The sequence below is a fragment of the Grus americana genome, chromosome 22 (assembly GCF_028858705.1).
Source record: "Grus americana isolate bGruAme1 chromosome 22, bGruAme1.mat, whole genome shotgun sequence".
NCBI lineage: Eukaryota > Metazoa > Chordata > Aves > Gruiformes > Gruidae > Grus > Grus americana.
The window spans coordinates 3,999,206-4,023,246 of NC_072873.1; the positions used below are offsets into that span (position 1 = coordinate 3,999,206).

The 24,041-nt window shown below is 61.1% G+C and overlaps 4 protein-coding genes across 8 annotated transcripts; 2 read left to right on the top strand and 2 right to left on the bottom strand.

The window, feature by feature from the left end:
- The first annotated feature begins 601 nt into the window (after nucleotides 1-601).
- On the top strand, nucleotides 602-13,835 carry WNK4 (WNK lysine deficient protein kinase 4). Of its 5 annotated transcripts, none has more exons than XM_054801793.1 (20): nucleotides 602-1,169; nucleotides 6,703-6,875; nucleotides 7,422-7,642; nucleotides 7,752-7,909; nucleotides 8,472-8,560; nucleotides 8,634-8,853; nucleotides 8,930-9,254; nucleotides 9,437-9,567; nucleotides 9,640-9,707; nucleotides 9,789-9,930; nucleotides 9,999-10,115; nucleotides 10,190-10,345; nucleotides 10,669-10,726; nucleotides 10,868-11,020; nucleotides 11,168-11,754; nucleotides 11,994-12,090; nucleotides 12,200-12,614; nucleotides 12,730-12,932; nucleotides 13,091-13,188; nucleotides 13,273-13,835. In XM_054801793.1, the coding sequence occupies exons 1-20, from the start codon at nucleotides 741-743 to the stop codon at nucleotides 13,273-13,275; spliced, it is 3,843 nt and encodes a 1,280-aa protein (XP_054657768.1). In that variant the 5' UTR covers nucleotides 602-740; the 3' UTR covers nucleotides 13,276-13,835. The 5 variants fall into 5 exon arrangements, with proteins under 5 accessions (XP_054657768.1, XP_054657767.1, XP_054657765.1 ...); XM_054801792.1 differs by having other exon boundaries at nucleotides 608-1,169; nucleotides 13,088-13,188; XM_054801790.1 differs by having other exon boundaries at nucleotides 608-1,169; nucleotides 13,088-13,188; nucleotides 13,276-13,835.
- A 190-nt stretch (nucleotides 13,836-14,025) lies between these two features.
- Nucleotides 14,026-14,750, bottom strand: LOC129195596 (cytochrome c oxidase assembly factor 3 homolog, mitochondrial). The gene is made up of 2 exons (XM_054801795.1): nucleotides 14,511-14,750; nucleotides 14,026-14,425 (listed from the first exon to the last, which is right to left on the bottom strand). Exons 1-2 carry the CDS (start codon nucleotides 14,710-14,712, stop codon nucleotides 14,313-14,315), a joined length of 315 nt encoding a protein of 104 aa, XP_054657770.1. The 5' UTR covers nucleotides 14,713-14,750; the 3' UTR covers nucleotides 14,026-14,312.
- Nucleotides 14,751-15,159: 409 nt separating this feature from the next.
- CNTD1 (cyclin N-terminal domain containing 1) lies at nucleotides 15,160-19,135 on the top strand. The gene is given in 7 exon segments (XM_054801640.1): nucleotides 15,160-15,404; nucleotides 15,510-15,585; nucleotides 15,827-16,001; nucleotides 16,495-16,657; nucleotides 17,149-17,293; nucleotides 17,683-17,779; nucleotides 18,361-19,135. Coding segments are annotated over 7 exon segments (1,053 nt in total). The 5' UTR covers nucleotides 15,160-15,169; the 3' UTR covers nucleotides 18,523-19,135.
- An 82-nt stretch (nucleotides 19,136-19,217) lies between these two features.
- Nucleotides 19,218-24,010, bottom strand: BECN1 (beclin 1). Its single transcript, XM_054801637.1, has 11 exons — nucleotides 23,817-24,010; nucleotides 23,657-23,724; nucleotides 23,519-23,577; nucleotides 22,949-23,039; nucleotides 22,539-22,675; nucleotides 21,991-22,185; nucleotides 21,627-21,773; nucleotides 20,985-21,134; nucleotides 20,839-20,899; nucleotides 20,271-20,413; nucleotides 19,218-19,952 (listed from the first exon to the last, which is right to left on the bottom strand). The coding sequence occupies exons 1-11, from the start codon at nucleotides 23,941-23,943 to the stop codon at nucleotides 19,784-19,786; spliced, it is 1,347 nt and encodes a 448-aa protein (XP_054657612.1). The 5' UTR covers nucleotides 23,944-24,010; the 3' UTR covers nucleotides 19,218-19,783.
- Between the last annotated feature and the right edge of the window lie 31 nt (nucleotides 24,011-24,041).

A 24,041-nucleotide genomic window follows, 5' to 3' on the forward strand; every position in this document is an offset into this window, starting at 1 on the left:
TCGCCCAGGGCTGACACACATGGTCATATCTTCCTAATTGCATGGCCCTAATTTCAGAATTTCGGACCGCAGTAAACGCGGAGAGGAACGGCTGCCTGGGACGGCGCAGCCCGGGGAGCGGGATGGGGCTTCTCCTGGACACGCTGCTCCGGAGCCCCCGAGTCAGAAGCTCTAAACCAGGCGCTTTCCTACGTTGCCCAGCCTGGGGCTTCAGTTGCAGCAGCCCCACGGCCCGGAGCCCCGCGGGGGGCGGTGGGCAGGGAGGGGGGGGGGGCTCGGAGCCCCCGGGTCAGCGCCACGGCAGCGCGGCTCCGGAGCTCCGGGTGGGAGCTGGGAGCTGTGTCCCCGGCCAGGGCCGAGCGGGGAGGACGAGGGGCGGCGGGGGGTGTTGGGGGGGGGGGCAGGATGCCCGCCGGCCAAGCCGGGTCGGGACCGGGGTGCGGGGCGCTCGCCCGTGTCTGCTGCCGCAGCGCTGGGCGCCCGTCCCGGGGGCCGTGCCCGGGGGCCGGTCGGTGCCCGGTGGCGGGGCCGGTGGCGCAGCGCAGGCGAGGGGCGGTGGAGCGCGGGGGCGGGCCCGGGCGGGGCGGGGGCGGTGCCGCCGGGCGGGGCCGCGGTGGGGCCGGGGCCCGGGGCTCGGCGGTGGGGTCCTGGTCTGCGGGGCCGCGGTGGCACTAGGTGCGAAGCTGCGCGGGAGCGGCCGCCCCGGGCCGGGCTGAGCCGAGCCGAGCCGAGCCGAGCCGATGCTGGCGGCCGAGCCCGCCGCCGGAGCCATGTCCCAGTCCGAGGCGGAGCGGGCGGGCGGTGGCTCCGTGCCGGAGCCGGGGCTCCCCGGGCGGGCCCCGCACCGCAACCGCAGCCGGCGGTCCTCGGGACGTGACTCCCGCCGCGCCTCCTCCCGCTTCAACCGGCGGAGCTCGGCCGAGCTGGAGCTGCTGGGTTACCCGGCACCGGGCGGGGGGCGCGGGGAGTCGCCGCCGCTGCTGAGCGCTGCCGGTCGCCGGGAACCGGAGGAGACGGAGAGCGAGGAGGTGGAGACGAGCGCGGTCGCCACTTCCCCCGACGGCCGGTTCCTCAAGTTCGATATCGAGATCGGCCGCGGCTCCTTCAAGACCGTCTACAAGGGGCTGGACACGGAGACCACCGTGGAGGTGGCCTGGTGCGAGCTGCAGGTACGGCCGCGCTGCCGGGGGCGGGGGGGGGCTGCCCGCACCTCTGCCCCTGCCCGCGTCCTGCCTGCGCCCTGCCTGTTTCCGCAGACCCCTGCCCCGGGGGAGGGGGCGTCGGCAGGGGCAGTTGGACCCTCTTCCGTCCAGTTTCCCTGGCGTGGGCAGCACCCACCCACCCACCCACCCACACACCCCCGGCCCCGAGCCCCTGTGCCCGGGCTGCCGTGCGGGAACCGCGGGGCATCTCCCCGGGGCCGGAGCCCGTCCCAGAGAGCACAGGGACCCGGGGTCCCCAGTTTCTGCCAGGCACGTCGGCGTTTTGCTGCAGCGGCAGGGCCGGGCAGGGTGCCTGCAGCCGGGCTCGGGCTCCCCTCGCCGCGCCCCGTCTCTGCCGGTGCCCCGGGGCTGTGCGGGGCTCTTGGCCCGGGCCCGGGCTCCCCGCTTAACGCTGCTGGTCCCGGCCCTCCTGCCTGTCACGTGCTGTTTTCTCTTTGCCTGCTCCCTGCCTGCGCTACGGAGCACCCCGGGCCACCCGCGCTCCCGGTGCCGGTCCCCGCTCCGGGGGTTTACAGGTGGAGCCGGGACCGGCAGCTGGCACTGAGCACCCCGCTGCTTTTTCAGCGCCCAGCAGCTTGCAGCTTTCCCTTTGGAAGGGCAGCGAGGGCAGGGGTGTCCTCTCCCGGTGCCGGCCTCTGCACGCACGCCTGTGCCAGTGCTGGAGCTGGCTCCGAGGTTTGCTCCGATAGCCCTCGGCGTGCTCTGGGGCACGTGCCTGCAGCGAGCCCGGGGCTGGGCGTCAGTCGGGAGCAGGGTACGGTGCGACCTTGGTACGCTCTGGCTGCTTGACCTTGGCTGAAGCGGTGTCCACAGGCACCTGCGTGTGGTTTCGGCGATGCAGCCAGGGGCTTTCGGCTGGGAGCACCTGGACCCGTGGTTTTCCAGGTCTCTGAGCAGCATCCCCACCTCCTCTCTGCTGCCGCGCTTCTCCGTCCCCTTTGCTGCCTGGCAGCAGGGCGCTAACAGCGGGACGCTGAGGGCAGCGGTGCTGTTGCCTCCGCAACGCCTTCTCCCACTTGTTGCTTTTGAGGGGCCTGATCTTGTCCACAGAGGTGCACGGGGAGAGCCGTGCCGTGGGGCTCCCTTTTCTCCTTGGAGCCCCTGGGGAGGGGCTTCGGCGAAGTCCAAAGTCTCCGACAAGCTCCTGACCAGGGGAGGGGGGTGGCTTCTATGGCTGGAAGGTCCAAGTCCTTGTTTACACAGAAAAACGTGTCTTGCGAGTTTGTTGTCTTGTTCCTAAAACCTTGGTGCGGCCGCTCGGGCTGGGTCCTTTGGGTGACTGCAGCCCAGCAGTGCAAGGAGAGATCCTGAGATAGCGGTGGGTGATCTCTGGAGGGGCCGACTGTGGCCTCTTAGCGAGGAAGGTGAGGTCTTGGGCCTCCGCCTGCCTTCGTGGGTTGCACAATTGCTTCAGCTGGCTGCCGAGAGCTGGCTCAGCGCTCCCTCCCTCACGCGGCCCCGCGGCTCTGTCCGAGCGCTCCTGAGCTCCGTTTGAGTCCCGCGTCCCTTCGGGTGGTGGGGGAAGCGCCAGCCTGTCGCTGGCAGGGAATGGCTCTCCTTGGCGAGCCCAGGACCTTCTCCGGATGAGTCAGCCGTGCCAGGCGCTTCTCTCCTGGCTGGCTCTGCGTCCCTCCCTGCGGGTCTCAGCCCCTCGCTGCAGACGTGCCCCCAGCTCCCCTGCGCTGGCAGCCGGCGTGTGTGGTGGGGCGTGCAGCGTGGCTCGCTCTCTGCCCTCCTGCTTGTCTCCGTGGCCGGGCTGTGCTGCCCTGCGGGGGCCCTGTCCCCACCCCGCTGTGTCAGAGCAGCTCCCGTGTGTCTGCTGGGGCTGGATGCGGCCCCCGGTGCACGTCCTGCAGCCCGGGGCAGGGGCCGCGTGCACACAGGGCTCCGTTTGGCAAAGAGCTGGTCTGGCAGCGGTGCAGGCAGGGCATGCCTGTGGCTGCGCACGGGCAGTTCTGGCGTCTTGCGAGGTGGCTGCTGGGGGGATGAGGCTGCACCCTCCCAGGTGGACGAAAGGGGGTCAGGAAGCAAAACCACTCCTGTGCCCCGAGTCCAGCAGGCACGTGCTGGCCCCACCGCCTGCCCTGCGAGCCTGCCGGGCCGGCGCGGGCTGGAGCTGCTCACTTGGCCCATGGGGAGCTGGCGGGGGACGTGTGCGGAGAGACCAAGCTCCTGCCAGGGACTGTCCTGTGAGCATCCCGCGGTGTCCGGCAGACCTGGCTCCCCTCCACCACCCACCGTCACCCTCCCGGGGGGCGCAGCCCGGCTGTAGCTGAGACCCCTTCGGGGGCCGGCCAGCGCCTGCAGCCCCGGCCACATTCCGGTACCACACAGCCCCGGTGCCTGCCCCCCCCCGTCACTCCCTCCCCAGCCCTCTCTCTTCCCCGCCCGGTATTCAGCCCCATCCCACTGACTGCTCTTTATCCAGTGTCTCTTGTCCCAAAATCCACGTCCCACGGGGGGCTGAGAGCACAGAAGCAGACTTTTAAAAGTTTGGTTTTTTTCAGCAATCATGCAAAGAATCAGACACTGTGACACAAATACAGGATTTGGAACCGCAAATAAAAATGGTTGTGGTTCTGCCCTTTTAAAAATAGCTTTGTCCTGTGTCTTTCACAGTTCTCCTTTTATTGCCTTTCAATTCTAAATGAATACCTAACCTCAGCCCTGACCTGTTCCGGTCCGGAGAGCCTCATCCAGCTGCTGTGATGGCTCCGGATCCCAAATCCCAGCTCTCCCTGCCATCCCCTCCCTGGTGCCTGGAAACCTGGAGACCGTTTTTGCCTGTCCCCTGCCTTCCTGTGGGACCCCTCTGGGGACCTGCCCCTCCCCGTCCCCCCCCATGCTGCTGCCCCCCAGTCCTGAACGCAGCGTCTGTCTTTGCCTCCTGCCTGCGTCCCGCAGCCCCACCGTGACCTGTTTGTGCTTTCCAGCTTTAGACTGGGGACTATTTCTGTTGATAGGTGCTGCGGGTGGTGGGGAAGGAGGAAGCAGGGAGGAAACTGGAGGCCCGGAGCAGGATCGAGCTGTAAATACCTGGCCGTGAGTGGTTTTCCTGTGGGTCCCCTCCGGCTCCCTGCAGGCAAGAGCAGCCTGGGCGGCGGGCGCTGCCGTGCCTCCCCCAGCTCCCTCGCCCAGGTCAGGCAGGTAACCTCAGCCAGGGGCTGCAGGACGCTTTTCTTCCCAAATTCCTACATCTTCCCAAAATCCTGTCCGTCACGTGCCCAGCCCATCCTGCCTGCGCTGTGGTTGGGAATCGTGCTGCGTCTGAGCCTGGCGAGGCCCTGGGGCAGCAGCCGGGGTTCAGCCCCGTGCGGGGCTGGGAGCTCTGCTTGTGCGGGAGATGAACCAAGGAGACCGGGGGGATTTGCTCGATGGGGGTCCTGTGGGCTTTGGAAAACCTCTTGCCTCCATCCTTGGCCACCGTGCCTGGCCCTCCCTCCCTCCCTCCCGCGCTGGCCTCGGCTCCTGCCGTTGGCCGTGCAGGGCTCCCCGGCAGCCAGCTGCTGGCTCGCACGATGGGGCTGGACCGCTGCCACCCAGCTCCTCACCCGGCCCCGTGCCGCCATCCCCAGCGTCCTCCTCTGCCCTGCGCGAGGTGCTGCTAGGAAAGGACACGGTGTCCCTGCATGCTGTGCGGGGCGGCGGGGCTCTGCTGGCAGCCCTGCCTGCCCTGCCTGCCCTGCCCGCCCCGGTGCCCAGTCCCTGGATGAGCAGCTCCTCCGGCCGGGCTGGGGCAGGATTGGGCTCTGCTCCGCGCTGCCGGTGCTTGGTGGGGAGAGCGTTGGGCCGCCTGGCCGTGGGATCGGCTGCCGCTTTGGTCATGCGGGAGGAACGGTGCTGGGAGAGCCCAGCAGTCCTGGCACGGGCTCGGGGGACAAGCTTGGCTCCCCCGGACCTCGCTGGGAGGTTTTGCCTGGGGTCGGGGGTGGCACGGCGGGGGCCACGCTGGCACGACCGCTCCAAGCGGGGACCCCTCTTGTCGAGCAGGGAGAGCCGTGGCTGCCTGTGACTCCTTCCCTGCCCCTGCTCATAGCCCGTGTTGGCTTGCCCCGTGCCCTTGCAGGTTTGCGGGGCGCAGTGAAGCCTCTGGGCTTCTTGGTGGGGAGCAGGGGGCCAGGGGGTCCGAGGGCGGCTGTGGCGCTGGGCAGGGCAGCCGCTGTGCTGCTGGGCCACGCAGGGGCTTCGGTTGCTGTTTTCCTCCGCGGGTATGAAAGGTCCCATTCATCCCGCTGCAGCAGGGCTCAGGTTCTCATCTGGGCTGAGCCGGGTCCCCGAGCGTGTGTTAAAAGCAGAGGGGATTATGGAGCGGCTCCAGCCCGGCCGTGGGGCCGGCTGTGATGCAATGAAAATATTACGAAAGCTGCCCGGGCTGATGGATGGCGGCCGCCGGCCAAGGAGCTGAGCACGGCTCTGGCAGTGCCTGGCGATGGGAGCGCAGTGGCCGCCTGCGGCAGCTTGGGTTTCCTCGGCACCGTGAGCGTGGGCTGCACGGGGGTCCCGGCTGGGTGGCCCCCAAGCTCCGCAGTGGCTGGGCCCTTCGGGGTCCTGGGCTGTGGTGGAGTCATTGCAGGGGATGCTGCTCGTGCTCGTGCTCGTGCTCGTGCTCGTGCTCCTGCCTGGGGCTCGGCACTCACAGCTGCCCGTGCTTGGGGCAGGACCCGGCTCCTTCTGGGTCTGGCCAACCGGCTCCCTGCTTCCAGCACTGCAGGGCCATGTCTCTCCAGGACAGGGGGTCTGCGTCCTCCCCGCTGGCCCCAGCCCCAGCTCCGCTCAGTGCCCGTGTCAACGCTCGGCTCGGTTTCCACTTTAATTAACTGGAGCAGGAGGAACATGGAAAAACCTAGGCTGGAGCCGCCCCCGCCTGCTTTCCCCAACAAAGGCCTCATTGAGGCTGGCGCGGCATCCTGCCATGCCGGTGCCCGGTGCTGGGAGCCCGTGGTGCCCCGGCGGGGGGCAGGGCTGTCCTGGGTGGCGGAGGGGCCATGGCCATCGGGTCTGCACGGGGCACGCTGGGGGGGGGCAGTGGCCATTGCAGAGCCCCCGCGTGTCCCCTCAGCTGCGTGGCTGCAGGCTGGGGATCCCCGTCCCGTGGAAGGGCGGTGGGCACCGGCTGGGGGCTAAGAGCAGCGGGAGTGGGGACCGGTGACCGTGGCACGGGGCAGCTTTCACGGCAGGGAAGCACACGGGCTTCTCGATGCACCATCTGTCATGGGAGACTTTGGCCATCCCTCCCCAAACCAGGGGAGAGCGGCTCCATCCAGAGCAGTGCCACCGAGGGCTGGGGTGCGGGGACCGGCCGGGTGGGGTGAGACCTGGGGGACAGCAGGTCTGACCCCAGCTTTGCTCTGGGGCCACGGCAGCCCCTGTACGTAGGGAGTGGGGATGAGGACGTGAGGGTCTCTTGTAAGCCAGGACATCCCCCTGTGCTCGCCGGAGACCCTGCGTGCCCCCCTCACCTCCTCACTGGCTCCCGCAGACGCGGAAGCTGTCGAAGACGGAGCGGCAGCGGTTCAGCGAGGAGGTGGAGATGCTGAAGGGACTGCAGCATCCCAACATTGTCCGCTTCTACGACTCCTGGAAGTCATCTATCAAAGGCCAGATGTGCATCGTGCTGGTCACAGAGCTCATGACATCTGGCACCCTGAAAACGTGAGCAGGGACTGCCAGGTCAGGGTGTGCAGGGGAGGGGACAGGGTCCCTGCGGTGACAGGGAGGTGAGGGACAGGTCTGCACCCCCCACCTGGGCACCTGCACCCCCACTGGATGTTCGGGTGGGGATGAAGGGCTGTGCTGGGCTCGGGTGGGGTCTGGGTGGAAGACAAAGCAGGGCTGGGAGGTGGACACAGAAATCAGGGAGCGCTGCTGGATGTTGGGAGACTCAGGAGCTTCACTGGCACCATCCTACGTGGGGACGGTGAGGCCGGGGCACCCTGGTGCCGAGCGGGGGGGGCAGCACTGGCCGCTCACCCCAGCTGGCTCCTGGCACCAGCAGCTGAGGGAGCTCGGCTCCTCCTGGGCTGCGTTCTCTGTGCTGCCTCTGCAGAGCCCAGCGGGGAAGGGGACCGGGAGCCCCTGACTCCGAGACGCTCTTTGCCACTTGCCCTGTGTGGGCACCCGCATCCAGATGGGCTCAGTGTGGCGGTGGGAGAAGGGTGGGCTGGGGCGTGGGGCTGAGCCCCGTGAGTGTCCCCGCAGCTATCTGAAGCGGTTCAAGGAGATGAAGCTGAAGGTGCTGCAGCGCTGGAGCCGGCAGATCCTCAAGGGGTTGCATTTCCTGCACACCCGCTCGCCCCCCATCATCCACCGTGACCTCAAGTGCGACAACATCTTCATCACGGGCCCCACCGGCTCGGTCAAGATTGGGGACCTGGGCTTGGCCACGCTCAAGCGAGCCTCCTTCGCCAAGAGCGTCATAGGTGGGGTCCCGGTGTGGTCCCGGTGGGGGGGGCTGGGCTTGTGGCTGTACCACAGTGGCTGTGGGTGGGTCAGCACCCCGGAGGTGCTGAGCCCCGCTGCTGCCCCCAGGCACCCCCGAGTTCATGGCGCCGGAGATGTATGAGGAGAAATACGACGAGGCGGTGGACGTCTACGCCTTCGGGATGTGCATGCTGGAGATGGCCACCTCAGAGTACCCCTACTCCGAGTGCCAGAACGCTGCCCAGATCTACCGCAAGGTCACCTCGGTGAGCGGCCGCGGCCCCTGGGCTGGGGGCGACGCTGCTGGCTGGTGCCGTGGGCATGGGAGCCGGGTGAGGGGGTTGGTTGGATGTAGCTGTCGAGCCTCGCTGCTCCCCAAAATGTGTCACCGTGTAGGTTGTGCAAGCGGCTAAAAATAGTCTGGGTGGTGAGAAGGTGCTGTGCCAGGGTGCAGGACCCGCGGAGGGCAGGGGGGCCGTGCTGCCAGCACGTTAATGGGGTGGAACGGGAGCGGGTCGGCTCGGCCACCCCCTGCCCGGGGCACTGCGGCTGCCCCAGCTGGTTCTGGCTGGCTCCTGCCTGCTGGGGTGGAAACCCAGAGCCCCAGGGCGTCCTGGCCCCGGCTGCCCGTGCAGGCACACGTGGCTGGGAGCCCTGTCCCCATGTGTCCCCCGCTGCTGGCAGGGCTGTGCCTGGGAGCGCCGGGGGCTGCCTGGGGAGCGTCCGGCTGCCCCATGGCCCCGCAGAGCCTGGTTCAGCCCCAGGCCCTGGAAAACTGGCGCTGTGGCAGGGTCTGGCGCAGGAGGCGCTGATGCCCGTCGCCCCCAGGGCCTGAAGCCCAGCAGCTTCTACAAAGTGAAGGTTCCGGAGCTGAAGGAAATCATCGAGGGCTGCATCCGCATGGACAAGAACGAGAGGTGAGGGGGAGCGAGGGTCTGTGTGGCAGTCCCCACCGGTGCCTGGCCCCGTGCTGAGCTGTGGTCCCTGCAGGTACACCATCCAGGACCTGCTGGAACACTCCTTCTTCCAAGAGGACACAGGGGTGCACGTGGAGCTGGCCGAGGAGGATGACGGCATCAAGTCTGGGCTCAAGCTCTGGCTGCGTATGGACGACACGAAGAAGCTGCATGGCAAGTACAAGGACAACAACGCCATCGAGTTCCTCTTCGAGCTCTACAAGGACGTGGCGGAGGAGGTGGCCCAGGAGATGGTGGGTGCAGGGACGGGGGGACCCTGGGCACCGCGGGGTCCCTGCGCCCTGATGTGACGAGCCCCCTCCCGTGCAGGTGGTCCTGGGCTTTGTCTGCGAGGCCGACTACAAGCTGGTGGCCAAGGCGGTGCGGGACCGCGTGGTCGCCATCAAGCGCAAGCGGGAGAAGCTGAAGCGCGCCCAGGACGTTCTGTCACCTGCGGAGCCGGAGCAGCCGCCGGGTGTCCTGCAGCTGCTGGAGGAGCTCAAGTCCCCGCTATCGCCCGGTACCCCCGTGCCCACCCCGGCCACCCCCGGCTCTGGGGACTCTGTCTTCAGCAGCAGCTTCCCCCCGGAGCCCGAGGAGCCGGAGGCCGACCAGCACTTCGCCTACCGGCACACCAGCTACTCCTCGGCCACCTGTGCGTAGGCGCCGGGCTGGGGGACAGCGGGGTGACCCGAGGCAGCAGGCGGGTTGAGGGGGGGTCCCGCCATGCTGTGCACCCTGCCCCGGAGCTGTTCCCTGGGAGTGCAAGCTGGGGGCGGGGGGGGGGGGGGGGGCGGGTCCAGCTCCATCCGTGCTCACACGAGCGCTCTTCCACAGCTGACTGCGAGACGGATGGCTACCTGAGCTCCTCTGGCTTCCTGGACTCCCCGGACCTGGCCCATCGCAGCTTCTCGGCGGGGGACCCGGCCAGCCCGCCACCCACCCGCCCTGCGCGCTGCTTCCCCACGGTGAGCGGGACCCCCACGGGACTGGGGGTCAGAGCGGCCGTGGCACCGGCTCACGCTGTCCTCTCCCCGCAGAGCATCGCGGTGCAGCTGCCCACCGAGCGCCTCCCCCCTGCCAGCGGCTTCTCCTCCCCGGTGGACAGGTGAGGCTGCGGGGGGCCGGGCGGGGAGCGCGGTGGCTGGGAACGGCTGCGCTGATGCTCCGGCACGGGGGCTTCCCGCAGCTACACCTCGGACGTGGCATCCGGCATGAGCGATGGCTGCGAGGGGCTGTCGGCCAGCGAGCGGAGCGCCAAACTGCCGCCCAAGCGGACCTCAGGGAAGCTGCTGCGGCGCCGAGCCCGGTCCAGGCTGCGCATCACCAACGTGAGTACTGCAAGCACCGGGCGGGCGGGCAGGTGGTCCCCAGGCTGAGCTAGCCCTGCTGCCCACAGATCTCTGACAAGAACGACCGGGTGGTGGAGTGCCAGCTGCAGACCTACAACAACAAGATGGTGACCTTCAAGTTCGACCTGGATGGGGACAACCCAGAGGAAATCGCGGCCGTCATGGTGAGTGCGGGGTGGGGACAAGGGTGGGGGTCTGCCCGGCCGTGCCGGGTGCTGAGCGGCCCCTCTGTCCCCAGGTCCACAACGAGTTCATCCTCAAGTCGGAACGGGATGGCTTCGTCCACCGCATCCGGGACATTATCCATCGCGTGGAGACCCTGCTCCGCAAGGATGGGCGTGGTGCCACCGAGCTGCCCGAGAGCCCTGAGGCCGAGCGCGGTGCAGGCAGCCCTGTGAGTGCCCAGCCCGGCCCCTCCAGCACTGGGAAGCCACCGACGGCGAGTGCGGCTGGGGGTGCTGCCCGGCCCCGGGGAGCCCAGCGGGGAGGGGGCAGGGGTGCAGGATCCTTCCAGCCCCAGGCAGGAGCAGCCCCATGCCTGCGGCTCCAGGTCACTCGCCCACTCCTGCAATGGGTCGTGGTGCCCCGCTGCCCGGTGGAGCCGCTGGCTCCTGTCCCTGCATGTGGTGGGGCCAGGGTGGGGGCCAGCGGGTGCTTGGCTCAGCCCGTTCGGGGTCTCTGCCTTGGCGCTGGGCTCAGCTGCATCCCCCTCGGCAGGCGGACCTGCAGCTGCAGGAGCTCTCGCGCTTCATCTCCTCCTCATCCTCGCTCAGCGGTAGGTCTCTGCCCCTGTGCGGGCCCTTCCTGACCCCCCCCAGCCCCGTGCAGGGGACGTGATGGCCCCGGCTGAGCCCAGGGGTTCCTGCGGGGCACATCCTGCCAGGGCTGAGCATTGGCTGTCACCCCTGTGCTGCAGACCTGGGCTGCACCAGTCCCAGCCTCTCGGTCCAGTCCCCCGTCCTGCCGTCGCTGAGCAGCTCCCTGTCAGAGAACGACCTCGCCAGCCCCACGGAGCCGCCGGCAGCCCCAGCCGGTGAGCTGCAGCTGACACTGCCGGGCTCCCCCGCAGGTACCAGCCCCGGCAGGGCCAGGCACGTCCGTCCCTCCGGGGCTGCTGGCCACAGCCCTCGCCGGCATCAGGGCTCGGAGCTGCCTGGGTGGATGGGAGGGGGCCTGCGCGGGTCGGGGGCCGCTCCTGACACTCCTCTCTCTGCAGGCTCTGTGCAGACCTGGCCCCCCGTCTCGACGGCTCCCTCCTGGCTGACGGCATCGCCAGCATTCCCGCAGACCCCCCCAAGCACCCCGGGGGGGCCTGTCCCACTGGCCGTGCCCCAAGCCCTCATGTCCCCGCTGCCACTCCCTGTGTCCCCTGTCCCCAGTGAGCCCAGCAGCCCCCTGAGCCCCCCCGTGACCAGCACGCCCTGGTCCCCCACGGCCCCCTTCCTGTCCCTGGCCAATGTCTTCTCCCTGGCAGTGATGAGCGTGGCCCACACGCTGCTGCCCGCCGTCTCCTCCATCGCCAGCTCGGGTGGGCACCTCTATCCCCCGCTGCTGCCGCGGCCACAGAGCCTCGTCCTGGGGCCCCCGCGCTTCGTCTACCCTGACCCTGCCAGCATGGCCAAGCCAGCCCCGGCCTGCGGTGGGACTCTGGAGTCAGCGGGGGCTGACGTCCCCGCTGCTGGGGGGGCTGTGCCAGTCCCTTCCCTGGCACCGGCCCCACCGTGCCCCACAGGCAGCGAGGCTGCGGGGAGTCCCCTGCCATTGCCGAGCACCTCCACACCGGGGAGCCCAGAGGGCAGCATGGTGAGCGCGTGGGTGGTGGGGGCTCCCCGGGGCTGCTCGAGGTGGGGCTCAGTGCTGGGGGGGCTGGGTTGTCACTGCCCTGAGGTGGGGCAGGGAGCCCCGTGGCATGGGGATCCCCTGCAATGTGGGGGGGGGCTGAGCAGGCGCTGGGTCCCAGGGCACAGGAGCAGTGGGGGGGGGGGGGCAGGAGACATGGGGGGACCTGGGGTGGGGCGGCTGACCGCACTTGGTGTCTGCAGGTGCCGCCCGGCTCCCCCAGGCCCAGCCACCCGCTCATTGTCTCGGAGTCACCCGCCCCCGGCACACCCAAGGCCCGGCTCTCGCCCATCACCGAAGGTGAGGTGGGGAAGGGCTGAGGCTGCGCCACGTGGCCGTGCCCACGCTGTCTGTGCCGGGGCACCACCACGTGCCCCAAACCCCACCAACTGCCCCCTGTCCCCAGCAGAAGCCAAGCCCCAGATCCTGGGCCGGTTCCAGGTGACACCAACCAAAGACCCGTCGGTGACCCCCCCAGCGTCAGGCAGCAGCGAGGGTGAGCAGCGTGGCACAGAGCCGGCAGCAGGCGGCTCCCCCCTGCCCGTGGCCCAGGATGCAGGGGACAGCTCAAGCAGCGACTCGGACTCGGCGCTGGAGCCAGCGGAGCAGGACCCCGAGGCCAAGGAGGCGCTGGCCGAGGGCACGGTGGCACCGGCAGAGAGCGACCGGGAAGGCGCTGGGGAGGAGGGCGCGGAGAGCACGCCGCAGGCGGTGCTGAGCCAAGTGTGGCTGAACTACTCCCGCAGCTTGTCCTACCTGAGCAGCGACGACACCGAGAGCGAGGACGAGGAGATCTGGGAGGAGCTGCAGCACCTGCGCCAGAAGTGAGCAGCCCCGCGGCACGAGGGGGAGCAGGGTGGGTGGTGGGCTGTACCCGGAGGCCCCGGCTTGGCTGGGCATGGCGCACGGCTCGGCTGCCAGCTCCCGTCTCCTCCCCAGGCACCTGGCTGAAGTGCAGCTGCTGCAGAGCGCCCAGAAGAAGGAGATCGAGGAGCTGTACCTGCGGATGGGGAAGCAGCCGCCGCTGGGCATTGTCTCCCCCGCCGCCATGCTCTCCAGCCGCCAGCGCCGCCTCTCCAAAGGCAGCTTCAACCCGTCCCGCCGCAACAGCCTGCAGCGCCTGGAGCTGGCGCAGCCCTCAGGTGCCAGCCTCGCTGCCTCAGCTCCCTCCCGGGGCCCCGTGGGCTTGGGGGAGGCTGTGGGGGGACACCCCCGGGGCCGGGGTGGGGGTCGGGCCTGTGCGGGGCACAGCTCTGCACCCCCACCGGTGCCCCCACTCAGGGCCGGTCTGTCTCAGCAGCCATCATGCGCCGTAACTCGCTGAGCGGCAGCAGCACGGGCTCGCAGGAGCAGCGCCTGAGCAAGGGGGTGACCTTCGCCGACGACTTCAGCCGGATGGTAAGGGGCGGGGGGCTGATCCCGCTGCCGGCGGCCTCACGGCACTCCTGGCGCGCCCTGGCTCACCGCTGCTTCTCTCCCCAGTAGCTGGCTGGCCAGGAGTGACTTCATGAACTACCTCAACCAAGTGCCTGCTGCTACGGGGGCGGGCAAGAGCCCCTGCACCTCCTGGGAGGACAGCCCAGCCCTGGGGCCAGCCAGTGCCCTCGGCAGGGTACCTGCTGCCTGTGTCCTCCCGTTTCCTCCCTCCTTGCAGCCCCTCTGGCCCCTTCCCCGCCCGTTTGCTCAAGCCTAGCCCCAGCCGCAGGACACGTGTGAGGTGCCACCGTCCTTCGTGGCTTTACTGCGAGCTGAACCCGTGCAGGCAGAACCGGTCCTGATACATCCCCCGTCACCATGCTGCCTTCCAGCTCTGCCCCGGGGCCGCTCCAGCCCTGCTCCCTGCCCGGCCTGAGCCCCCGTGCCCCGGGGCTGCCCTGTTGCCCTCATCGTGCTGGGCGCAGCCGAGAATGAACTGGCTGCGGAGTGGGAATAACCTTCCCTCGACCCCATAAAGCGACGGAGGCGGTGCCCCAGGAACAGCAGCGGGTACACTTTGTTACAAACTGATGTCTGGAAAGTGTTTTCATAAATATGAATTATATACAGATGGGGTGTGTCTGTGTCTGTTCGGGGGGACTTGTGGACTCTGTCCTTGCTGTCAGCTCATGATAAAAGATGATAAAACAAAGAGCAAAACAGAAAACTGCCCCATCTCAGCAGACATCTGAGTGGGTGGCAAGATCCTGAGCTGGACTCTGGCCACCAGCTGCTTTAACAACAGGCGCTGACACAGTCTCCAGGCAGGGTATTTATTGTGGAAAGTGATGGGCATGGGGGCACCCCTGCTCTTCCCAGCAGCAAGTCCCTGGCAAAGACCCTGCTGGGTGTTCAGCAGAAAGGCAACTGCCTGCAGGGGAGGAAGCCCTGCCTGCAGGGGAGCCCCCCCCAGTGCATTTCTCAGGACCACACTGAGCGCTGTGCGGGCCCAGACTCTCACAAGGGCGGCTGCTCTGTGCTCGAGGCCCATCCTGCAGCTCACTCACGGGGTTTACCGGAGCTGGGCCGGGCTGGGCCGTCCGTGCTCAGCTCGCTGCGCTCTCGGCCCGTGCTTGTGCCCGCGCTCGCGCCGCCTCTGCCTCCTGCTCCAGCTCGTCCAGGAACCGCTCCTGCGACACCGAGTAGAAGGTGTAACCGTCTGGGGGCGGGGGGTGTTAAGGAAAACAGCGGGCGCAGCCTCCCCGCAGCCCGGCCCCCCCCCCCGGCCCGGCCCCTCAGGATACAGATGCCAAACGCCACCGCGCCGATGCTGAGCGCCAGCAGCGCGTTGCGGCCACGGAGCCGCCGCTGCAGAGCGCGGCGGCGCTGGACGCGCTCCACCTCCGCCATGAGAAGACGCTGCTCGGGGCTGAGCCCCGGCTCCCGCGCCGGGTCGATGCGCCGCGCAAAGGCCGCGTCGCTACCCGGCTCCTGCGGCGCCGCCATCTTCCCCACCGCCACTTCCGCACAGCGCGAAACGTCACATCCGGCAGAAAGGCTGGCCAATGGGAAGGGCGCGGGCGACGCAGGCTCGCTACGCGCAGGGGCAGCGGGAGCGGGGCGTCGAGTGGTTGGCTGAGGTCCGGCGCGTGGCTGGCCCGCGGAGGAGGTGCGTTCTGATTGGCGGGGCGAGGTCCCGTGACCCGGGAAGGCGCCGAGGCGGGGCGCGCTCTCCCCTCAGGGCCCTGGCGGCGGGAAGGGGGGTCCCGGTGGCGGGGGGGGGAGGGGCTTGGCGGGGGGTCGCGGTGGCGGGAGGGGCTCGGTGTGTGTGTGTGTGGTCCCGTGGGGAGGGGTCCCGCGGGGGGAGCCTCATTGCCGAGGGGTTACAGCTTCCCTGTTGTGCCCCTTGGTCCCCGAGGCCCAGCACGGCCATGGCGCTGGCGCCCGCGGCCCTTTCCCTCTGATGAAGCGCCGCGGTGCTGTTAAAGTAATTATCGTCCTTAAGGTCTCTGAGCTGAACTGCTGAATGGGCTCCCAGGTGCAAGCAGCGGCCCAGTGCCGTGACCCAGGCCCCGTCTTCGGCAAAATCGCGCCTGAGATTATTGAGGATACGCTGATCCGTTTGGCCACGGAAAACGAACAGTACCTGAGCGAGCTGCCGGGTCAGGCTGGATGCTTCAAAGAGACACGGATAGTGGGTGAGACTCTTTTTTTCAGCTACGGCGAACTCCTGAGATGGTTAACTGCTGTATAATTAGCTTCAGTTGACTGAAGTGAATGACAGTTGCACTTTTTTTCCCCAGAATTTATATTCCTTTTGTCTGAAAAATGGCACTTGGACCAATCGGCAAGGTACCAAGCAGTAGAGTTACTCGAAAGGTAATAAATAAGCCGAATGCTCCGTGCGTTTCTCATTTCTCTCACGTGGTTACGCTGCGCGTGCTCTATAGCGCTCATTCGAACAACCTATAATGTGTTTTTGTGTGTCTAGAGCTTTGTCTCTTCACTCATTTAATTCAATTTAACAGCTATCCATATATTCTGAGTACATGCAGAATTGCTTTTCTTCCTTTTTCTTAGCAGAAGAGAACTGTTCTCTGAGCAGTTGTGGTTTTTGTAGGTTTATGATCAAGCAAGTAGAACAAATCTGTAAGTCCTCCAGAGAGAATGTTAAAAGTCGTGAACAAGGACAAGGCAGCAGCTGGAGCTCTCTGAAACATCAGATATACGACACGTTTGTCCTGAGACTTGTGTCGTGCATTCAGCTTGCAAGCAAACTTTCCTTACACTATAATGTAAGCCAGCTAAACCCTTTCCTATAGCATTTTTAGCAGCATAGTAAATTGTGTAGTGTACTAATCTGTCATAGACCTCCCCTCTGAAAGACAATAGTGATAATGAAGTGCAAAGGATATTGAAATGGAGACCTAAATCTCTTCCATTTAGGGCAGATTAATTGTCACTCGAGTAACAATTTGTTACTCGAAAAGTATGGGCAGCGGGAAAGCTCGGCCCGAAATTTGTATGACTAGAGAGGGCTTGTGCCTGTCTGGGGAAGGTTTGTGGAGCAGAGGAGACCTACAGGAAAGAAGGTTCAAGCTGGATTTCTCTTGCCAGCGTACAGGACGAGTTAGACAGCTGGGTTGGCAGGCAACATTGCCGCTGCAGTGGTTCAGCTCACATTCAGTGGGAGGAGTAAAGCAAGAAAATACTTTGTTCTTAGCAAGTGCCTTATTGCCTAGAAGATAATTTGTCTCTCTTTTTTTTTTTTTTTTCCCTCCTCTTCAGATAGTTAACAGTGACACAGCTTTAAAATTTCTACAGTCCTTAAAATACTCATACACTAAACAGGAATTGCTTGAGTCAGAGCTTGCTGTTTTAAAAACTCTGCACTTCCAGATCAACGTGTCAACTCCTTTGGTTTATGTGGAATTGCTTCTAGAGGTTTTAGGTAAGAGTATCAATAGGAGAGAACAGGAAAGAATTTTTTAAAGAGCATGATAGAGCTATTGCTGATCTGAACCAAAATGTCTTGTATTACAGATTTTTACATGCTGTGAAGGCATGTGAAACTTTTCAGATCATCCAGGGCTTTACTTTTCAGATGAGAACTTTGTCCTTAGTAGAATCTGCTGGATGTTGTTGGACAGCCAGTTGTGATTCAGCCAGTAAAAATTAAGAACTTTTTAAAACCCCAAAACCTAGTGTTAGGCCACACTTTCTACAATGACTTACCCAGGTCTTGACAACCTGTATTTTGGAATGAGTGAAATTACACTGAGATTGAGAAAGCCTATGGCACGAGAGGGCCGGTGGCATTTGGAAACAAAGGGCAGTTGTCACCAGAGATCTGCATCCCTCGCTTACAGTAACTAACACTTCTTTCTAACTGAGTTTAAGGACCCAAATCGTATGGCTGATTACATATGATCTCTGTGCTAGGACATAACGGCTGCTTGCTTCCTGCAAAACCATTACATCAGATGTGTACGCAACTATTAGACTTCTCCTATCTTACAAGAGATACCATCTACGACACTTTGCTGAAGATTGCCATTGAAAATTCGACACCAAGCAAACTGCAGGTGTAAGTCACTTATGTGACTCTTGCTTAAAACAACTAGTTGAAATTAAAACCCTAAAAACCCCTAAGAAATAGCATAATTCCCATTCTGTCATTTTTTTGGGCATGTTTAAAAAAAATAATTTGAAGGGCTTTCAGCGTTGTTTATTGATCTTAATATACCAGTTCAAAGCAATGTGCTTCACCACATTTGCTTTAGTGGCAAGCGAAGAAAGCGTTTAACTTAATCGTAAAAATTCAATTTTAGCACCGTCAAAGTTAACAGTATCAGGCTTTGTTTGGACTGAATAAGCTAACGTGTCCGTAGGCTGTATAGCAGTTACAGAAGTAGGTGCTTTCAAACTGTAAAACCAGCATCATTTTACACCAGAAGACGCTTTTACTTGCTGCAGAGTGAAGTTTTTGACAGTAAAGGAAGACTTCATGCTCCTGGCTGTTGGAATCATCAGCACAAGCGTGTTCGTACTAAACCCTGGGCAATGGAAGCAGGTATGGTCACTTTTAAACACGAGCTCCCCATGAAAAACCGTGAAGGTTGTTTACAGGTTTAAGTGTGGCAGGAAGAGAGGTGGACTGTACTGGGAGTAGCGTGAGGGAAGTGACGTCTTTTGGGGTTTTTAGCAGGAAGCATGCATACTTTTGTAGGAGCATTATGAGGGTACATGGGCAATTCCGCAGAAAGGCTTGTGCTTGTGCTCGTGGGAGCTTATCCTCGCGCTTCGGCTTCTTTACAGCCAGAGCAAATCCACAGACGTGGTTTCACTGCTGGGTGGAGAAGCCATCCCATGGGATAACTGCTTCTGAATACTATAGCAAACAGCCTGTTACAGATAGGAGCTTTTTTTACTTCTTTAGTAGAAACAGTTAAATAAATTAAAAAACAAAACAAAACACCAAAACAAGCAAGCAAGCAAACAAAAATCCATGCTGAGGGGCTTCAACTTCTGTCAGAGACCCACTAGTGCATGCCCAGGAACAAATATTCTCGTTAGATTTGGAGGGTTAAGAAGCCTGTCTATAAACTGATGTCTCTTAAGGTACTGTAAGTATATATATTTTTTTTTTTTAAGGTTGTGGAGCATTTAAACTGTATCACTGGCATTACTTCACAAAGTATCTTAGAGTTTTCTTACGCAGTACTGAAACACATCGTTGGCAGTTCCACTGCAAAGCAGCACTCCAGGAACAGTGGAACAAAACCTCTAGAGAAGAGAATTATGCCTCTTAAGTAGAACTATCTTCTACAGCCAGTCGCTAGCGTATCATCGGTAGCAAACTGCTACGCTGCTGATAATAGTCCATCTTGTGCGATGCTGCAGAGGGCACCCAACGCGATTTGGCTTTACTTTTGGTTTTGAACACCAGGTGTTCTGTAACGTTTTGTGTATTACATGTTAATTAGAAAGCTCATCCTTTCAGGCAACACACCACTGCTGCCAAGGGAGGCACACAGGAGCAAAGTAGCATTTAGAAATGCCTCTTTTGGCACCGAAAGCTTTATTGTAAGAGCTACACCTTCTAAGTTATGAATATAAGTTTCCTTTGAATAAAGAGAAAACTCTAAGAGAGTCATGTTTTGAAAAGGCATTAACGTGCAGGGTATGCTGCATGGCAATGGGCATTGCCAGAAGCATCTCGCGCGCCCACTCATTACAAACAGGGCTGTACTTTCTTTCTCCATTTGCTGTGTTTAAAAAAATTGATTAGTCTCAGGCAGCCTGCTGCAGCCAGGTTGCTTGTTACCACATTCCCTCTTTGCTCGTACCCCCAGCAAGCCGGCTAGCTGACCAGTGTTGTGAAAAGCACAGAATCCCACTGGCTTTGAAAGCGATGGGATCGTCGCGACAGCAGACGCCTGTTCGGCGCGTCCATGTGAGCGCGGGGGGCTGCCACCACCGTGCCTGGCATATGCCAGATGAAAGCACTCTTTGTGTAGAATAGTGTTTTATTGTTTACTCGGTGCACCTCTGTGCAGGGACAGGCTGCAGGAAGTATTACAAACAGTTTATATTGTCATAGCTAACAGTATTTTAAACAGTATCAAAGAAGTGCTGATAGGACTTAGAAAATACTTTATTTCAAACCATAGTTACTGTTTAATGACCAAGCAGAGATTCCGCGAGTTCTTCTACCTTATTCCCTCTGTTTGTAACATTTTGCTTTTCTAACCTGTGTGTTAAGCTGCAACAGTATCGACAAACTCACTGGTGTTTTGAAGTTTGACAGTAATTTATACGCACATCTATGCACCCCAAAAGTACCAGTTTAGCATCTATTTAATAGCTGGGTTTTTATTCTGTTCAGCTCAGTGATATAACTTTACATATTGCTTTTCTACATACTACTTGTAATAATGGTATTTTAAATAAAGTGTCTTGTGGATTTTTGGTATTGTAAACATTTTGTACTGGTTAATATTAAGAGACATCTTAATTTGACTTTCTCCAACGAAACGCAGACACTCGCAGCTGCCAGGACAAGTTCTTTATGTGGTCACTTGTTGTAGAATTGGGATGAGACCCAGGCAAGACCCCACTTCAGGTTAGTTAACATGAACTTTAGTGCTTTTGTCCATTGCTCCTCAGAGTTAAATTGTGTTTTAATAGAGTAAGAGCCACCGTTGCCACCTGTGTCTTCAATCTTCCCTTTCTCCACGTCCATCCTGCATCACACACAAAGTTTTATTAGTGCGTTACTTTTGCAAGCATCTAATCTCAATATGACATCAAGTACTAAAATTTAAACCTGACATTCATATTATTCTACATATGAATATTTTGTTTTTAAAGGAAATCCCGCAAGGCTCAGGTCTTCACCTGAGGAACGAGCTTTAGATTGCAATTAAACTAAGAGCAAATGTGGTTGTCCTGCACATTACAAAGGACACCGGGTGATTGCAGAGACAGGATGGTCCAGAGGTCAGTGCTGCGCGGGACAGCACACGAGGTGTTAATTTGATGTGTTATATAGCAACGCTCACCTGTAAGGCAAACAAAACCGAGTTTCGCCTTTTTCCACTTCCTCTTTAAATTGCTGCACGCAGTCCAGGAAAGCCACCATTGCGTGATCAAACTTGTTGTCCCAGAAGAACCTTAGGCCTCCAGAGCAGTACAAGGGGAGCTCCTGGAAAAAGGGGTTTGTTTCAGGCACCCCCAGCTCTCCATTTTAGATACAGTCACTGCAGCTCTTTAGTCTTGTGCAAGGCTTAAATGGGTCAGAGGATGCTTAGAAACGGTTTGTGGCTCACAATAAGCCTGACCTGTTTTGTGCTAAGTGCCTACCACCTGCGGGCTTGGGCTCCTAATCACCAACAACCGCCCCAAACCATGCCACCTTCCACAGCGTGAGGTTCAAGAGTCAACGTGCTACTGGGTGGCAGAACGAGAGGCTTGATACAGGACGTGGAGTGAGACGTTACTGCTGTGTTGGGGAAGTCAGGGCAGCTAGCACCATAAATTCATAAAGAGTTTGTCTCCTGCGTCCCCCGGTGTGACCAGGGCCCTGTGGCATTCAAGGTCAATGTCTCCAATTTGTGCGGGACCTCTTACCTTCGATTTGTCCGTGAGGGACTCCAAGTACGAGTGGTTGCCGTATGGTACAAGACGGTATCTGAAAGGAGATACGATGCACAGGCAGATGAGTCTAACTGTCTTTATCCGTGTCGTAAGCAAAGCGTGTATTATATCGCATATACCTTTGAAACTTCAGGCCCATTTTGTTGGCAAGGGCATGTAGCAGCAGCACAGTCTGCCCCCAGGCAGCGTTGATCTCATTCCATTCCACGGGAACGCTGGGGAGACGGCCAAGTCTGAAGTTATTTATTGTGCCAAACTGACCGCTGTGCCTGCGATAAGAGGAATTATAAATAAGCGCACTGGGGCAGGAACAGCTTCAAGCGCGCTAACCAAACAAGGGCCACCTACTAACAGGTACAGAACGCACACTGCTCACCAACGTTTGGGGGCTCTGGTTAAAAAGCGTATAGAAATACCAACCACTTGTTCTCTTTTTATGACAGAGTTCATAAAAACCCCATAACCAAACCCGCAAACCACCAGCTCTGCGAAGCCTGACGTTAGAGCACTGCTGTTGGCTAGTGCGGCAGCTCCCGGTTCGTTAATGGCGTTGGTGAAAAAGCCGTTTCAGAGTCTACTAGGGCACCTGCATGGCGTAGCAAACCCCTCTTGGCTGACACTGTTGGGAGCCATGATCGACTGCTTTGCTGTGGGTAACTACAACTTGACCAGCACCTTTCCTGTCAGGTGCAGTATTACTTCAAGGGCCCTACATCACAGATTCTTAGCAAACTGACAAAATATTCCAGCGTTTATATTACCAGATGTGAAAGGTTGCATTGAACACATTGATTTTCTTTAAATCATCCAACTGCGTTTGGGCGTAGCGCATTTGGTTGTCCACACTTTCCAGCTCATCATCTAGCTCCAGTTGTTGCCTCTTGAATTCACAGTATTCTTTCTGATACCTTTCAAGAAAAGCAAGACAAGAAATGTTAAGTGCAGGCTTTTACAGAAAAGTGATTGCTCACAGGGAATACCAGTTTTTTTTGGTCTGGCCAACTTCAGTTTTGCAAAGAACAAGCCAGTTGCATTCGGGCATTATTTACAGGTTTCTCCACATTATAATCTCTTTTAACTGTTACCTAAAATCCCTGCCCTAAATTGCAGTTGTAGTTCACTCACTGAGCTTCTTCCTGCTCCAGCCGCTCTGCCTCTGCCCTGACTCTCTCGAAGTCTTCAGCCACAATCTTGCGGTTCTTCTCAACGTCCTCTAGCTCCTGAATCAGTTGCTCTTCCTCCAACGCAAGTTCTTTCAGTTCTGTCTGCAGTTTCTCCTTATCATCCTCGTTCATTTGCTCCAGGATCTCCAGACACCTCCTAAAGGAGAGCGACAGGATTACCAACACAGGGATCCTGGGAAGCTCCCCCACCAACAGTCCCCGTTTCTGTGACAGCCCGCGCACGCAAGCAGAGGTGCAAACAGGGACTCTGATCTCGTGTGCGCCTCTCGTGAAGCCCGAGCTCTCCGCATTGATCCCGACGGGCTCACAGACTTCAGCCGGAGAAGCTGTGCAGCACAGGACTCTCAAAAATAATTTTTTCATCTCATTCAGACAAAGCAAACCAAGCGCTGCAGTCAGGGACGCCTGTTACCGATCACGGAAAGCCGGATCAGGGTTGTATTCTGTCCCTGAAGCACCTCGGTCTGCGTTCACCTCCGGATCACTCACTTGTAGTTCTGACACTCGTTCTCTGTGATGTTGAGCTGCGTGTCTAGTTGGTCTAGCAGCGTGTCCGTGCATTCCTCGCACAGAGGGTGGTCCACATCGGTCTGCCCAGACATAATGTCAAAGAGGTCGCCGGTGACCTGCAGGAAGAGCTCACCGTTAGTTCAGCAAAGCCACAAGGCAGCTGCCGGCTGGTTCTCAACGGATGGGCTCGTGCTTCTTCAATTGCAAAACGTTTTTGGTCAAAGGTCTAAATATTATTTAAAATAAGGCAGCTTTACTGAAGTACTCACCAACAAAAATACCGGAAGGCCAGTGCTAAGAGAAACCGCAGTTTAATCTTGCGGAGCAGCTAGAAAAACTGATGCTCCGTTCAAAATGTATCCGAGTTCACCAGCTCATGTAAAACTTGCCTTCAGTCTCCGGCTGAGGTTTTCCATCGTGCCGCCATCTGACGCCTCTCCGATCAGCGTGAAACTGTTGGCGCTTTCTGTTGACATCATTCTTGGAAAGAATTTTATTGAGAGCTGAGTACCGAGGGTCTAGGGGAGCCAGGTCTAGCGCTAGACTTAAATCCGAGACTAGTTCAAGAGTCAGAAAGGAAGAACACAGGAGATGGACTTGCGGGAGGGCGGGGCAGCCTGCATTTCGGAAGAGCTCTATGGGACAGCGTGTTGCGTTAACCCACAGCTAACAAGCAGCGTCTTAAATACTGCGCGTTCACGTCTATTCAAGCGGCTGCGCCGCTGCCTGCGGAGGGACCCAGGGAACCCCTTGGGGAAGCTCTAGGGGGTCACACGAAACAGGCGGTCAAGGACAAGGCTGACGAGGGCCCCCCCCGGCAGAGGGGATGCCCCGCGGGGCTCCGTTCCCCGGGCACGTCCTCAGCGCCGGCCCGTGCTGCCCGAGGGAAGCTGCCCGCGGCCGGGCCCAGAGCTGGGACAGGCCGGGAGGGGTGAAGGGAGGGGGGGCGGCGGCCGTACCTGGCCGGCGGGATGAACCTCCTGGACACGCCATCCTGCCGGTGCTCCGCGAAGGCTTCCTGCGGGGCAAGGGGACACCGTCACCGGGGATAGCGGGGATCCCGCCGCCGCGCCCCGCCCCACCCGACCCCGCCGTACCTCCGTCAGGGCACTGTCCTCTTCGTGCGCGTCCCCGGGCCGGGCAGGGGCGGCGGTCAGCAGCGGGGCTGCGGGAGAGGAGGCGTCACCCGGGCCCGGGCCTCCCCCAACACCCCCAACACCCCCGTCCCCCGCGCCCGTCCCCCCGCCCCGCCGGTACCGGTGAGCTCCTGGATGGTGAGGCGGTCGAGGATCTTGAAGGAGGTGTCGAGCTTCAGCGGCTGGCTGCAGCGCTGGCAGACGAAGCTGACCTGCGTGGTGCAGGCGGGCGGCCGGCTCCCCTCCATGCCGCCGCTCAGCCCCGCTCAGCCCGCTCCGCCATCGCCGCGCGACGGATGTGACGCACGCGGGCAGGGCACGGTCCTGACAGGGGTGTAAAGAGGTG